This window comes from Sus scrofa, chromosome 17, assembly GCF_054392235.1.
Source record: "Sus scrofa isolate SSC_HxYL_T2T_F1_AM1 chromosome 17, Sscrofa_HxYL_maternal_Yorkshire_Landrace_v2.0, whole genome shotgun sequence".
In the NCBI taxonomy this organism is placed as follows: Eukaryota; Metazoa; Chordata; class Mammalia; order Artiodactyla; family Suidae; genus Sus; species Sus scrofa.
Genome location: NC_139399.1, coordinates 20,640,322 through 20,656,320, shown reverse-complemented (window position 1 = coordinate 20,656,320; position 15,999 = coordinate 20,640,322). Strand labels below are relative to the sequence as shown.

Sequence of the window (15,999 nt, the reverse complement as noted above, 5' to 3'; positions counted from 1 at the left end):
GAATTTAACAAGGAAAATAGAACAGTGGAGTTTGGTTCTCCTCAGATTCATACACTGACTTGTGTAAAGCTGTTTGAAATTTACATCTGAATTTACTTCTCAGGTGTAGGGTGTTCAGAATCTGGAAGTAGAAATTACATAAATTGTGCAGTCAGAGCAATCTGGCTTTGGCTTTCAAATCATTTATCAAGGCTTTCCTAAAATGTTTTTTTTTTTCTTTTTTTTTTTCTTTTTAGGGCCATGCTTGTGGCATGTGGAGGTTCCCAGGAAGGGGTCTAATTGGAGTTATGGCTGCTTGCCTGTGTCACAGCCACAGCAACACAGGATCCAAGCCATGTCTGCAACTTATACCAGAGCTCACAGCAGTCCCAGATCCTTAACCCACTCAGTGAGGCCAGGGAGTGAACACACAACCTCATAGTTACTAGTCCGATTCGTTTCCACTGAGCCATAATGGGAACTCCTAAGACTATTATTTAAAAGAAAAAAAGTGGAGAGAGAGAGAGGCTAGAAAAGTTCTCAGATCACTAAATTTCCTAAGTAACTTCTGTGAAGGTACAATCGACAACGAAAGTGCAAATGAAGTACAAAGAAAATGCAGAAACCTGCGGAGCAATCAAGACAATTGACAAGCATGGTTTTAAGGAGTCCCTGTCTGGAGTAGGCTTTAGCCTGGAACACGGAGAGAGGGGGTCAGCGAGGCACCTCCTTGCCTAGCACTGCTTTTCTCCTGGGCCCCAAGTTTGAAAAAACACGCTGCCTGAGGCGACCAATCCAGTGCAGGCATCTTCCCACCGTCTCGGGCCCCGCCTCCTGCCGCCCCTCCCCCTCCAGGCCGCACGTGCCTGGGGGGCCGGGAGGCGTTGCCTGGATACCTAACAGTTGAGCGGAAAGATTCTCAACTGCCTACTTTGCCACTTGGCTCTGAGCGAGACGGTGGTGCTAACCTAGAGCGCTTGCCTGTGTTGGGCTCAGGACGCGGGGAAAAGCCAAGGGGGAGGTGTGGTGTGCCTGAAGCCCATTGGCTGGAAGATGAAGAAGCTTTTTGGCTTCGGCAGTAAGACGACTGTGCTGTCCGCCGGCTCCTCCGGGGAGGGCAGTAGTGGAGTCAACCAGCTGCCCGGGTACCATGTCCGAGACAAGGATCTCGGGAAGATACACAGGGCAGCCTGTGAGGGCGATGTGGCCAGAGTGCAGCAGATCCTGCTGCTCAGGAGAAATGGCCCCAATGATAAAGACAAGAGGAACAGGTAACCAGGTGGCCAGGAGGGGGACGAGGGTGGGGGCAGACCTGGGAGGAGCCCTCCTGTCAGTTTTTCCTCAGAGGCTCCACGGACATCTACAGGGCGTCTAGTGCCCAGTAGGTTTATAGGCACCAAAAGCAGAAGCTTTAGCTGGTTTCAAAACTGCCCATAATTCCCCTTAAAGATCACTTCACTGACGGTTTTAAAGTGATTTTACTGAATGAATACCTGCAGTTATAGGAACAGAGTTCAACATAAACGGTATTTCATTTTTATTTTTTATTCTTGTCTTTTGTTTTTTATTCTTATTTTTTTTTTTAGAGCTTCACCTGCAGTATATGAAGGTTCCGAGGGTAGGGGTTGAATCAGAGCTATAGCAGCTGGCCTACACCACAGCCACAGCAATGGTGGATCCAGCCCTATCTGTGACTTAGGGCAATGCTGGATCCTTAACCCACTGAGTGAGGCCAGGGATCAAACCCGCATCCTCATGGATACTAGTTGGGTTTGTTAAACCCTGAGCCATGACAGGAACTCCAACAGTATTTTGGTTTTAATGTGCACAATTTTATATTTGTAGTTTTATTTTTATTTTATTTTGGTTTCATCCATGGCATGTGGCATTTCTTGGGGCCAGGGATTGAATCCCAGTGGCAGCTGGACCAGGGATGCCTGAATGCTGCAGGCATGGCCTGAGGACACATAAAGAAGAAGTCCCCTCAAATAGAGGAGTTTCCCTGGTGGCCTAGAGGGCTAAGGATCTGGCATTGTCACTGCTGTGGCTCAGATCGGTGTTGTGGCATGCGTTCACTCCCTGGCCCTGGAACTTCTGCATCGTAGAGGAGCAGAGAAATAAAAATATTTCAATATGGAAAGTGAGGACAGTATCAGAAGAAGACACAAATGCCTATTCATACCTTTTTTTATGCTGACAAAGACCTTCCTAAGAATGACTCCAAATGCAAGAATTTTAGAGGTTGATTTAATAACATAAAAAATTTAAAACCCGCTCTATCAGAAAATAAGATTAACAAAAGAAAACACAAAGGCCTTTACAAAATTTACAACAGAGTTGTATCAGACAGATAATGTATACATACACACACACACACACACACACACACACACACACTATCATCATCATTTATAGAGACGTCATTGAAATCAACAAGGGAAAAAAAACCTCTAATTTGCAATTTGGGCAAAGTGGCTTTTTGTACATCTGTAAGTGACCCTTGGAGGTAGGAAAAAAAATATATAGTGTTGCTGGTAAGAAAAGGAATTTAAAAGAGGAATGAAATACCATTTTCTTTTATGTGAAGATAAAGAACTGTGGTACTTGTACTTACCGGTGCTTCAAGTTTAAGTCACTTTTTGACTTTTCTTTTTCTTTTTCTTTTTTTCTTTTTGAGTGTGCCAGCAGCATGAGGAAGTTTCCAGGCCAGAAATCAAAACCTTGCTACAGCAGCCATCCAAGCCACTGCAGGGACAACACCAGATCCTTGACCTGTTGCTCCACAAGAGAACTCCACTTTTGACTTTTCAAAGAAGCACTTTGGTGATAAGTACCCCATCATAAAATGTATAGTCCCCTTACACATCAATTCTATTTATACACATTAGACATAAATCCTTAGAGATAAATAACATGGAGTGTGCTTTTCTCAACACTGTGTAGAACAGCAATGTATTAGGAGGAACTCGAAAAAAGGACTCTAAGTAAAATGCAGTGCATCTGGTGTGGAGCAACATGTGACCTTGGAAGGTGGCTCAGATAATAGCTGTATGTTGACCTGCAAAGGTGTACTTTGGTAAATCATTGAGAAAATCAATTGGATTACGTATAAACACAAGAAAACTGTGGTCTTATCTAAATCAAAAATATGTACCAGAATGGAACAAAATTTACTTCTGAGCATTTGTATTACACATGAAATTTTCATTTCCTTTTTAAAAATTAGGTGATTTCTTCAATCACCCTGTAAAAAAATTCTAGTAACTTCTTGTGATGAATGAAATAATTCTGGGAAAGAGCAATGATATGAATCTTGCATATAGAAACATAATTCCTCCCTTGCCATTTTTTCATTTGTTTGTTTTTTTCTGAACTTTTTGGGGGATTGCTATCTTCTGACCAGACTTAGTCTCTTCAGAAGTAAAGGCAGGAGTTCCCTTGTAGTGCCTGCTGCAGCTTAAGGATCAGGTTCAATCCCTGCCTGGGAACTTCCACCCGCCATGGGTATGGCCAACAAAAAAGGAAAGGGAATCTTTTTGTAGATTTTACTTGGTATATATTTAATTATATACATGTATTTTCAATCACCTTTGGCTTATTTACATATGATATGTAAGTGATTATAGATTAGTCATTTTACTTTGCATTTTTTGGAAAAGAAAAAGTAGTATAAATGATGCATATCACTATTGCAAGCGTTTATAAGGTACTGGTCATGTGCTTATAAAACAAAAAGTAAACAATAAGCATGTGTAAATGGTTATTAATATGGCAAAAGTATTGCCTTACTTTTCTAGATGTTTTGCTTAGAAATACTGAACACTCCAACTATATTTATTTATTCTTTTAGTCTGTTTGTTAATCCAGTATGACTTGAATACCTATTTTGTGGCAGACATATTCTACTCAGGGCCCTTCATCTATCTCCTAGAACCCTGTCATCCTTAAAGAATTCATATTGCCTCCTATGAGCAAGGAGAGAAATTTAAAGTTAAAGCATTGACTTAATCTCAGTTGAAGCTTATCTGCCCTTCTTACACACAAAAGCTTTTCTGACGGAAGGAAGTTGTAAAAGATAACCTCTACCTGTCCTTTTGAAAGCTGATAATACTAATAATGATCTTTGGAAATGATGGATTTCATAAATCTATAATTCCAAATGATGAATAAAATGAGCCATGCCTATTCACTGGAATCCTGAATTTTCTGGAGCTTAAAGTTCCCTGAAAAGCAGAATAAGAAGTACTTTTTTAAAAAAGTTCTTGGCTTATTTAGTTATTTAATTCTCCTTCCCCATAATGCTTTTGTTTATCATCATCATCATCATAATTATTATTATCATTATCATTATTGTCTTTTTAGGGCCACACCTGTGGCATACGGAGGTTCCCAAACTAGGGGTCAAACTGGAGCTGTAGCTGCTTGCCTACAGCATAGCCACAGCAATGTGGGATCTGAACTGCATCTGCAACCTACACCACAGCTCACAGCAACGCTGGATCCTTAACCAAGGCAGGAATCGAACCTGGGTCCTCATGGATGCTAGTCATATTCGTTTCCGCTAAGCCACAGTGGGAACTTCCTGTTTTATTACTTTTTAAATTGAAGAATATTTGATGTACAGTGTTGCCCATAATGCTTTTAGGAAGTAAAATGTATTTCAGTGCCAGCCATGGGACTAGAATGGCAGTAGATCTGTTGTATAGACCATTATTTCACTTAATCCATAAGGCACCATGGACTGTATGATGCCCTACTCTTTTATGTACCAGTAAGAAATTTTAGGAGTTCTCTTGTGACAGAGCAGGTTAAGAATCTGGCGTAGTCACTGCAGTGGCTTGGCTCGCAGCTGTGGCAGGTGTTTGATCACTGGCCCTGGAAATTCCACCTGCTACAGGTGCAGCCAAAAACAAAACAAGACAAAACAAAAAAGCCTAAAGAAATTAAGAAATGTTGCCAACTCACAGATCTAGAGAACAAGCTGGTGGGTACCACAGGGTAAGGGAAGGGGAGGGGCCAATATGGGGTAAGAGGACTAACAGGTACAAACTATTAGGTTTAAAATAAGTAATAAGGATATGTTGTACAACAGGAATATGGCCAATATTTTATAATAAATATTAATGGAGTATAGACTTTATAATCTGCGCATCTGTATATTGTATCAGTATACACATATAACATCTGTTTTTATTGACGATTTCAATTTCAATTTAAAACACAGAAACTGGAGTTCCTGTCATGGCGCAGTGGTTAATGAATCTGATTAGGAACGATGAGGTTATGGGTTCGATCCCTGACCTAAACTCAGTGGGTTGAGGATCTGGCATTGCTGTGAGCTGTGGTGTAGGTTGCAAAAGGGGCTCGGATCCCACGTTGCTGTGGCTGTGGCATAAGCGGGCAGCCACAGCTCCCATTCAACCCCTAGCCTAGGAACCTCTATATGCCACAAGTGTGACCCTAAAAAAAGACAAAAAAGATCAAACAACAACAACAAAACTAACAAACAGGCAGAAACTTCAGACAAAAGATATCAAGATAATTAACAGAATAGAAAAATTGAGAAATGATAAAAAAAATTAGTGCTGCCGATTATAGTTCTAAGACATTGTGAATTATCAATTGCATTCCAAAGTCAGAGATGCTTTACTCAGATTCTGTTGATGGGGAAATGGAGGCACAGAAAGGCTGAGTGACAGCTGAGAAGTGACAGAGTTCAAGTAGAATTCAACCCCAAGTGGAGCTGAATCTCTAGGTGATGTTTTTTTCTTTGGAGATGCTATTCTTTCATTGATGTGCTTGCTGAGTGATAAGAGCTAAGAAGTATTGCTCTTTCTTTAGAAGCAAAGTAAGTACTTCTCTTAAAGGGAAAGGAACAGCATATTTCTGAATGTTTACTTCATTGTATGTTTTGAAATAGGACAGTGCAATGTCCTAAAAAGCCCACTCATTTTGATAGGACTGCTCTGCATCTGGCCTGTGCCGGTGGCCGTCCAGCAGTGGTGACTCTACTGGCAAAGTGGAAATGCCAGCTTAACATCTGTGACAGTGAGAACAGGACAGCACTGATAAAGGTATGTAGTGGCCCACCATGTTACCAGGAAATGCATTTGATTCATGACTTAGAGTGAAAATGTGTTTATCTCATTTCAGTCTAAGGCTTTGGTGAAACTTGTGGAATGTTTCCTTTGAATTCTCAGAACTTACCACCTGTTTCTTGGCATAATTACTGACAGGCTGTCCAATGTCAGCAAGAAGAATGTACCAGTATTCTGCTGGAACATGGTGCCGACCCAAATCTTGTGGATGTCAAGGGCTACACGGCCCTCCACTATGCTGCCTTTGGTCCGAATATCTCCATCGCAGCAAAGCTGCTTTCGTACAATGCTAACATAGAAGCAAGAGACAAGGTATGGCTCAACTAACTTCCTTTTTAAATACAAGCGGTTGTGGGTTTTGACGTACATGTATTTTATTTATAATACTATGTATACTGAGTACTATGCATCAGGCCCTGTTACCTGGGAAAACACATCAGAGGCTAGAAAAGGTGGTGCCCACAGAAAGGGCAGAGCTTGGTCTCCCAGCCACTCTTGACCCCAGAAGGAAAAACTTCCCCTTAGGAGGGAAGGCTCAGCCTCCACCCATTCACTGGGTCAGCACTGAACATTTAGGAGACGGATGAAGAAATCTGCATTTCAGGCTGCTCTTAAAGAATCAGTCTGGTCCCCCTAGAGCCCTTAGGATTGTTTGGTCTGCAGTCAGAGGCCAGCCCTTCTAGGTGGGGCCTGGGTTCCCTGTGTGCTGTCCTCCCCTGAGTTCTTCACGTACCCAGGTCACCGACTTTGCCTCCTGAAGCATTTAGGAGTTAACAGTTCCTCTTGGACAGTTTCTTCTGATAGAAATTTGAAGATTGTAATGCCTGACTGTATTAATTTATAGTCTAGTTCATATTTTACAATAATCTCTCAAGAATGGGACGTTAAAACTTATACCTTGCTGTTTGTTTTTTTGTTTGTTTGCTTGCTTGCTTGTTTGCGGGCATATGGAAGTTCCTGGGCCAGGGATGGAATCTGAGCTGCAGCTGTGACCTAGGTCATAGCTGCGGCAAAGCTGGCTCCCTAACTCACTCCACTAGGCTGGGGGTCAAACCCTCCCAGTCTCAGAGAAATCACCAGATCCTTAACCCTCTGGGCCACAGCAGGAGCTCCATCAACTGCTTTGAAGAACTCTCTTTCTTTACCTATACATGTAAAGAATCAATTCCAATTGGAATATCTAGCAACCTTAGGAGGTTAATCATGGCAGTCGTTGGATAGGTTAGGCATACTGCAGACAGCATTAGATCATTCTCCTCAGCATTGTTCCTTAAAAATGCAATTGTCTTAAGGGCTATATTATTATCTTGGAGTATTGTTTAGAGTCCTGATAGAGCAAGAAAATAACTACACTTATGGTCTACCTGAAAAATACTGTGAGAGAAGCAAAACGCTCAGAACCAGTAACTATTGGAAGTGAGTTTTGGAGACTGAGACTTTGCAGTTAACCTTTCAAGGAGGTAGAGGAGGAGCGTTTTAAAGAGAAGGAGCACCGAGAAGGAAGGGGGTCCTTTTTATGGACTTTCTGTAGTATCCACTTAAGTTCAGAGACTCTTTTCTATGTTTTAAATTCCATTTATAAAAGTGTCCTTTTGTACACTATAAATTGTTTTTGCTGTTTTACAGGATGACCTGACTCCGCTTTTACTTGCTGTCAGTGAAAACCAACAGCAAATGGTGGAATTTTTATTACAGAAAGAAGCCAACATACATGCAGTTGACAAGATGAAAAGGTATAGTAGTTCATTCTGAAGGAAGAAAGTGTGGTGCTGTTCTAGAGTGGTAACGGAAAGATGAAATCAATAGGTATAACTTATCCTCAACACGTCATCAGTTAGGGAAACAAAGCAATTATTCTGACTGGGTAGCATGAAAATCACTAGATCGCAGGATATTTGTTTTCCTGTATCATATCTACTACGGTCACTTTTGACCTGATTTTTTGGGGTCATATGATCTTACAAGAGCTGAGGGATTTCATATTAGTCTTATAAAGTTTGGACTCTAAGTTTTAATTTACACAGTATTAAATTTCTGATTGCATTTTTAATACTATTTTAACCTCTACTTTGTATATATTTTTCCTTAAAAGATGCATATGAAACATAAAGGAGTTGGTTTTGACTTTTTCAACTTTTTTGGCCACACCTGCGGCATGCAGAAGTTCTGATCCAGGCATCAGATCCTCACCACAGCTATAACCAGAGCCATAGCAGTGACAGTGCCCGATTCTTAAGCTGCCAAGACGCAAGGGAACTCCTGAATTTGTCATTGGAATGAATCTTTGCTTTACGTTGCTTTCTTTGAAGAATAGTGGTGATATTACGTTATACTATCTGCCCGTTAATCCCTACTACCAGATATTATGGACTCATCACTTTTATCCTTTTTTAGTTCTAGTATAATTTGGTGTTTTTATTTTTTTATTTTTAATTGATAAGGTTAAAGGAGGAATGATAGCTTTGATTGAAAAGCATTTCCTTTAAGGAAAACAAGTCATAGGTGGGTGATTCAGGGGGAAGAGATGGGCTTTAGATTCAGACTGGGTTTAAGTCCTAACCTTCCTACTTGTTAGGTGTATGACCTTGGGAGCTGTACTTCCTGTCAAGGAACATGTTTCCTGATAAGCAAAGAGAGGATAGTAATATATCCTTCAGGCACGGATGTTGATAAGAAAAATTCTATGTCCTGTTTTTAATTTAGTGCCCAACACATTCTTAGCAGCATCATTAACAGTGACCACGATTGCTTTCATTGGCATTATTATTATCGTTACTATTGTTATTATTACTCTTACTCTTACTATGGTTTTAAGCCTGCAAATAGCTTTTCCTTAGCCTGACCTCTAGCTGACTTTGAAGCAAAATGTTTGAGTAAGGAAGAAATGGGAAATTCTTCCTTTAAATACTCACTCACTTCAGATAAGTGACCTCAGCATAATTTATTGTCCATCAGTGACTTTAAAGTAGCCACTTCTCTCACATGCTATTCCAGCAGGGCAGAAGACTTCTTTTTTGGCCCTTCATTCTAGCTTTGGATGTAATTTACAAAGGTGAACCCTTGGGCATGTAAATGGTCAATTCTACATGGATGGGCAAGATATTAACTTGATAAAACATATCAAAAGAGCTGCTTAGGAGTTCCCGTCGTGGCACAATGGTTAACGAATCCGACTAGGAACCATGAGGTTGCGGGTTCGGTCCCTGCCCTTGCTCAGTGGGTTAACGATCCAGCGTTGCCGTGAGCTGTGGTGTAGGTTGCAGACGTGGCTCGGATCCCGCATTGCTGTGGCTCTGGCGTAGGCCGGTGGCTATAGCTCCGATTCAACCCCTAGCCCGGGAACCTCCATATGCCGAGGGAGCGGCCCAAGAAATAGCAACAACAACAACAACAACAACAACAACAACAACAACAACAACAATAAAGACAAAAGACAAAAAAAAAAAAAAAAGCTGCTTAATTCAGTTAACTAGAGTTCTGAAGCTTGAAGCTCTCTCTCTGTATTTTAGAACAGCCCTCATACTTGCTGTAAATTTTGCATCATCAAGTGTAGTCAGGCTGCTTCTTGAGCAAGGCGTTGATATCTCTCCTCAAGATCGCTATGGACGGAATGCAGAAGACTATGCTGTTATCAAGGGTCATCAAATGTAAGTGTTTGCATTAAAGTACCATTTATATCCCTGAACTGAGGTGACAAATCACTTACCAGTTCCCTGTTATGTGACAGGTGAGAATTCATAGTTTGATGCAGGTGGCTTGGGAATGCCTTGGAGATACTCCACGTCATCAGCTGGACACCAGGCCAAAGGCCAGCCTAGTTTGATGTGGCCTGGGCACAGGATTCTTGATTCCAGCGCTCTTAAGGCCTTGATCTTTAGGATGCTGACATTGTCTATTTCATTCCAAGTGTAACCCCTATGCGTGGAGCACAAAGAGTGTCCCATCTCTGATTTTTTGAACTGGCTTTTTGGGTCTGAAGTGTTTAGTTTAAGCAGAAAATCCTATTTTTTGTTGTTGTTCCCTCAGGACTTCCTTCTCTACTCTCCCACTTGACTTTTCCAAGAACCTAAGTGAGGTCAAAGAGACAGTCCTCCTCCACAGTCATTAGGAGGGAAAAAGTGATGTTCCGATCATTCCATTGTTTCCACTGATTCCATTACTGCAGCATTGCTACGAAAACTGGCCTTCACAGGGTCTCCTTGGCAGCTGAATCTCTGGAGTCTAGGTGTTGTTCTGTAAAGACCTGACTTAAAATCATTTTAAAGGAAAAGAAAAAAGAAACCAGTCCTGCAGTCAGGTCATGATGGATCTCTTCTCCCAGGATGCCCTTGTTGATCCAGGTTCCTCTAGCTTCATGGTGCCCCACCCTTAGGCTGAAAAGCGACACCGTTTTCAGTTCTCCCACAGAGGCTTGTGGCTCAGTCTCTGTTCCACAGCATCGGCACCCAGTCTGGCAGCTGGGCCTCCTAGCTTTAACCAAGCACACCCTGCACCCCACTGCCCAAGCCTTATGTGGAGTGCACATCGTAGCCCAGATCTTCACAAGAAGTTATCCGTGGAGGCTTTTGGTTGTCTTTTCTCCCAGCAGATGTTAGTGGGGACCATTTTAGGCTGTCAGATTCCAGTGATGCTGCAGGGAGAGATCAGACTTTCCTTTCTCCTGTGGTACCAGACCTGAACCTTAAGGCTGCATTCTATCCTGTGGAGCAGTCTTCTTAGGTTGTGGAAGGTCCCATGTCATCCTTCCCAGACTAGTAGGTGCCAGCTGGCCTGAGAGTCCATAGGTAAGCTCGGCCCCTCCAGTCATGTTTCCCACTGTCCTCAAAATCTTCCAGATGCTTTCCATAGGTGTCAGCCTTCAGCATACTTTCATATTCTCATTCCTAAGGACGCCATTCACCAGAAATCCCTGAGTCTCTAGTAGGTTAGTTGGCATTAGCAGAGGGAAGCCCTGGCCATGACTCATCAGTGCCCAGCCTACAAGTAGGGTTATGTCTTCTATGTAAATTGGAGATGACCATGGAGCTGAAGCATCATTCTAGTGCAGACCTGCTGGTTCAGAGTTTGAGTAGATAGAGAAGGAAACCGTAGTGGTCCAAGCCAGGTCCTGACTTCTGTTAGGTTTCTGCTCTTGGTGCGATTAGCTGCAATAATGGGGGACCACGATGTTCTCTAATTTAATGAGGCCATATATTTATAGATAAATTCACTTACAAATGATCTCATAGCTGAGATTCCCTAAATGGCAAACCACAAAGAGAGAACAGCTAATCACCATAATTAGAAACATTTTTTTCCCCTGAAACCTGCAATGTTGGACTATTATACCTATGAAAAAACACACATTGGGTTTTCTTTGGGGTTCCAATATACCTCTAGTGATAAAGTTCAAGAAGGAATGATTCTATTCTTTCGGTCTCTCTATGACGTTTTTGGGGATCTATTATCTCCTCAAATCCTCCCAATGCCCTTGTGAATCGAGGCAGTGAGACTCCAGTGTCATAGAAGAAGACGTTGAGCTGAAGAGATGCAACTTTTCCAGGAAAAAATAACAGTTACAGAGCTAGGATTTCTCAGCTGCAGATACTTTCCATGTATCAAGCTTTCCCTAGTTAATTTATTGCACTTTCCTGCCCTCAATTCAATGACTACTTCACCGTGCTTTATTTTACTCTGTAATTAGATGCTAAGTAAAATACTTGTAAAACATACAAATTTGAAGTATATGGGACAGCTGAAGTTTTCACATTAGCTCTGATATTGTCAGACATCGAAGAATTTAATACATATGGTAACTGCTTTTTACATGAATATTACATAGTAATATTATTTACCATATTCTTTTATACATAGAATGCACAACCTGATTTTGAAATATAAAGGAGAAAAGGGACTTAAAACACCTTCTCGAGACAGTATACTAGGTAAGACAGCTGATAGTGAATTACTTTTAGTGATCTTACCATAGAGAAATTAAGAGTGAGGATATTTTGATAATGAAAGAGCAGTGAAAAGAACCTTGTGTAAATTGCTTCCGTTTTGTTTTTTTTTTTTTTTAGTTAATTAAATTTTTAAACTTTAGCATTCAGAATTCTTTAAAAAATCAATTTATGTAATGTAATATCAGAGACAGTGTTGAAAAGAAACGAATGCATTGAATGCATTTAGCTATGGACCTTAAATCCTGTAAATAAGAAAAAATTTTTTTTCTTTGATGGTTCCTTTAAGGCCAACCCTGAAGCATATGGAAGTTCCCAGGCTAGGGGTCTAATGAGAGCTGGAGCTTCTGGCCCACACCACAGCCACAACAATACCGGATCTGAGCAGCATCTGTGACCTATGCTGCAGCTTGGGGCAACCTCTGATCCATAACCCGCTGAGCGAGTCTAGGGAGGGAACTCCCATCCTCACAGAGACAACCCTGGGTGCTTAGCCTGCTGAGTCACAGGGGAAACTCTTTTTTTTTTTTTTTTTTTTTTTTTTTAATGGCTATATCTGGCCCAGGGATTGAAACAAAGCTGGAGCTGCTGAAATGCCAGACTCTTTAACCCAGTGTGCCAGGCCTCGAGTTGAGTCTGCACCTCTGCAGTGACGCGAGCTGCTGCTAGATCAAAAAGAATTCTACGTTAGTGTGTTGCATTTGCTGTATAATCACATCATAACAAGTCGGTCTTGTTATAAAAATGGCCCTTTACTTTTTACAACACACGGATTGCGTTTCATAGATGAGTACTAGTCATCGCATGGTGATTCGTCTCCGCACAAAAGTTACCTTCTTGGACTTCCCGTGCGGCTCACAGCAAAAAAAAAGTTACCTTCTTTAAAGCTGGGAACTTAGCAGTTGATTCCTGGTGCTATAAACAAATGACAAAAAGACAAGAACTGCAGAACTGAGCTGGTGCTCAGCATACCAATGAGAGATTATTTTTGAAAGCTACCTGCCAATAGTACAGAAGTCGGAAAAGCAATGCCTGGCCAAGAAGCGCTGGTTTTCTTCATGGGAAAATTCATACTCTAGAATGTGTTATTCATCATCAGGATTCTCTCTCTTTTTAAAAAATTCTGGTTAAAATATGGTTGTTGTTTGAGTCACATTATGTTCTGACATCACTGTTTCATCAACCCCTTTATAACTTTATTCAAATAGATCGCACAGCAGAGGGACCTCCAAGGCAGACATCAGGAGAAACGGAGTCAAAGCAAGGTATTCGGTGAAAGGACCTGACTGTAATTCGGTATAACACATTCATCCAAATCATACCAATTTCATGTAAATAATGGAATTGTTTCAGCGGTTCTCCAAACCGCACCAGGGTCAGTCATTCACTACAACTCCCAGGTTTCAGACATAGCGAAAGGAAGGAGGGAGGAAAGAAACACATGAAGTGGGTGATTGTGGAAGTAACGAGGAAATTGGGGAGAATGCCTTGCAAGGGGCTTCAGTGTATTTGCACTGAAACCCAATCAGATCATTGCTGCTTATCCCAGGTGATCAATTCCACACACTCTCTCTGATGAGAAATGAATTGTACGTTCAACTGAAGTGCCATCCCTAATGGGTACTTCCTAAATTCGAGAGCAAATTGAAGATGATGATAAACACTTGCAGTATAATGGGGTCCATGCTGCCGCGGTATTGCATGAAAGAGAGGCTGTTGCATTTTCCCATCAGCTCTCACTTTATCCCCTTGGGATCATGATCCGTTCCTCTGATTGGAAACGACTTTTCTCCTTATCAGCCAGCATGTTCACATTGCTGTGTGTGCACTTTGCTAGTGCAAAATCATTGGAAACATAACATTCCTTCCTTTTGAAATCTTAACTGCATGTTTTGTTAAACCTACATGCCTCTTGCTTATTCCAGGTCTATAATGAATGCACACTTCTCTCGGGTTCCTGTCCTAACTCCCCGCACCCAAGAGAGAACACCAAAACCTAACACACTCATTGCCAGAGCCAAGCAGCCGAACTCCACTTGGTACTGACTCTGCATAAATGAATACCTAGCTTTCGTATTTACAGCTAATTGATACACGTTCGTTTTGCCTTTTAGCTTCTCCTGAAAAACATCCTCACTCGAAGGTAACGCTTTTAGACTTTTAGCTTGAAATAAGAACTACAGATTTTATCGTGTGTATGTTATGTTTTAATCAACTCTAATCCAAACCCATTCAGCCTCCAGTTGGAGTGACCAATGTTCGTAAAATAAAAGTTGGAACAAAGGATTTGCCAACGTCCAGATCAGGTAAATTTTGCGATACAAATGTAACTCTGAAAAGTAGGACACTAAAATAGTTGAAATGTTCACAGTCTTCTTACTCATGATTCTGTTACTGTTTTTTTTTTTTTTTTTTTTTTTTGAATTTAATGGGAGGATTTGAGGTAAATAAGGTAGATGTTACTGTTGGTGTCTAAGCTTTGAAAGGTATTTCCAAGCATAAGAAACATAGATTTCGTTGTCCTTTTATTTATGAAGTGTTTGGTTCCTGTTATTAAATAGAGACAAACAGCAGCATGCCATTATGTGGAATGCTGGTCGAAGTGGATTCTCTCTCTCTCTCTCTCTCTTTTTTTTTTTTTAAATGTTTTTATTGTAGTTGACTTACAGTGTTCTGTCAAGTACAGCAAAAGGACCCAGCCATGCACACATAGGCATTCTCCTTCACATACCATCGTCTGTCATGTTCTGTGACACATGATTGCATGTAGTTCCCTGTGCTGTCCAGGCGGACCCCATGGCCTATCCATTCTAAAGGCAGTTATGTGCATGTACGAACCCAAACTCCCAGTCCCTCCCACTCCCTCACCCTCAACACGGGAAGATGTGTAACAGGAAAACTGCAAAATAAATAGGAATAACTTCAAGCCATTCCTGTAGATAATTCCCCTTCTCAGTTGCTACCATTCGTAAAATATTAAGCAGAGCCTTGTTCTCCAAGGACCCAGGATTTATGCATTTATTCATTAACAGTGATTGATTCTGTGCATGGCCCTGATCATTTCAGTCTTTTGTTTTTGGTTTTTTTTTCTTTGGTTTTTTTGGGTTTTTTTGTTTGTTGTTGCATTTTTTTGTTTCTTTTGTTTTGTTTTGTTTTATTTTTGAGGGCCGTACCCAGGGCATATGGAGGTTCCCAGGCTAGGGGTCTAATGAGAGCTGGAGCTTCTGGCCCACACCACAGCCACAACAATACCGGATCTGAGCAGCATCTGTGACCTATGCTGCAGCTTGGGGCAACCTCTGATCCATAACCCGCTGAGCGAGTCTAGGGAGGGAACTCCCATCCTCACAGAGACAACCCTGGGTGCTTAGCCTGCTGAGTCACAGGGGAAACTCTTTTTTTTTTTTTTTTTTTTTTTTTTTTAATGGCTATATCTGGCCCAGGGATTGAAACAAAGCTGGAGCTGCTGAAATGCCAGACTCTTTAACCCAGTGTGCCAGGCCTCGAGTTGAGTCTGCACCTCTGCAGTGACGCGAGCTGCTGCTAGATCAAAAAGAATTCTACGTTAGTGTGTTGCATTTGCTGTATAATCACATCATAACAAGTCGGTCTTGTTATAAAAATGGCCCTTTACTTTTTACAACACACGGATTGCGTTTCATAGATGAGTACTAGTCATCGCATGGTGATTCGTCTCCGCACAAAAGTTACCTTCTTGGACTTCCCGTGCGGCTCACAGCAAAAAAAAAGTTACCTACTTTAAAGCTGGGAACTTAGCAGTTGATTCCTGGTGCTATAAACAAATGACAAAAAGACAAGAACTGCAGAACTGAGCTGGTGCTCAGCATACCAATGAGAGATTATTTTTGAAAGCTACCTGCCAATAGTACAGAAGTCGGAAAAGCAATGCCTGGCCAAGAAGCGCTGGTTTTCTTCATGGGAAAATTCATACTCTAGAATGTGTTATTCATCATCAGGATTCT

The 15,999-nt window shown here is 41.4% G+C and overlaps 1 protein-coding gene across 2 annotated transcripts in view; it reads left to right on the top strand.

Annotated features, from left to right (window-relative positions):
- The first annotated feature begins 908 nt into the window (after positions 1–908).
- Positions 909–15,999, top strand: part of LOC146395161 (uncharacterized) — a 100,055-nt gene continuing 84,964 nt past the window's right edge. For both annotated transcript variants that reach the window (XM_085004278.1, XM_085004279.1), the window contains exons 1-9: positions 909–1,250; positions 5,939–6,053; positions 6,216–6,389; positions 7,704–7,810; positions 9,587–9,724; positions 11,931–12,001; positions 13,225–13,281; positions 14,131–14,159; positions 14,253–14,322. In XM_085004278.1, the coding sequence (XP_084860404.1) occupies positions 1,033–1,250; positions 5,939–6,053; positions 6,216–6,389; positions 7,704–7,810; positions 9,587–9,724; positions 11,931–12,001; positions 13,225–13,281; positions 14,131–14,159; positions 14,253–14,322 (979 nt within the window). In that variant the 5' untranslated portion in view covers positions 909–1,032. The remainder of the gene's footprint in view (positions 1,251–5,938; positions 6,054–6,215; positions 6,390–7,703; positions 7,811–9,586; positions 9,725–11,930; positions 12,002–13,224; positions 13,282–14,130; positions 14,160–14,252; positions 14,323–15,999) is intronic.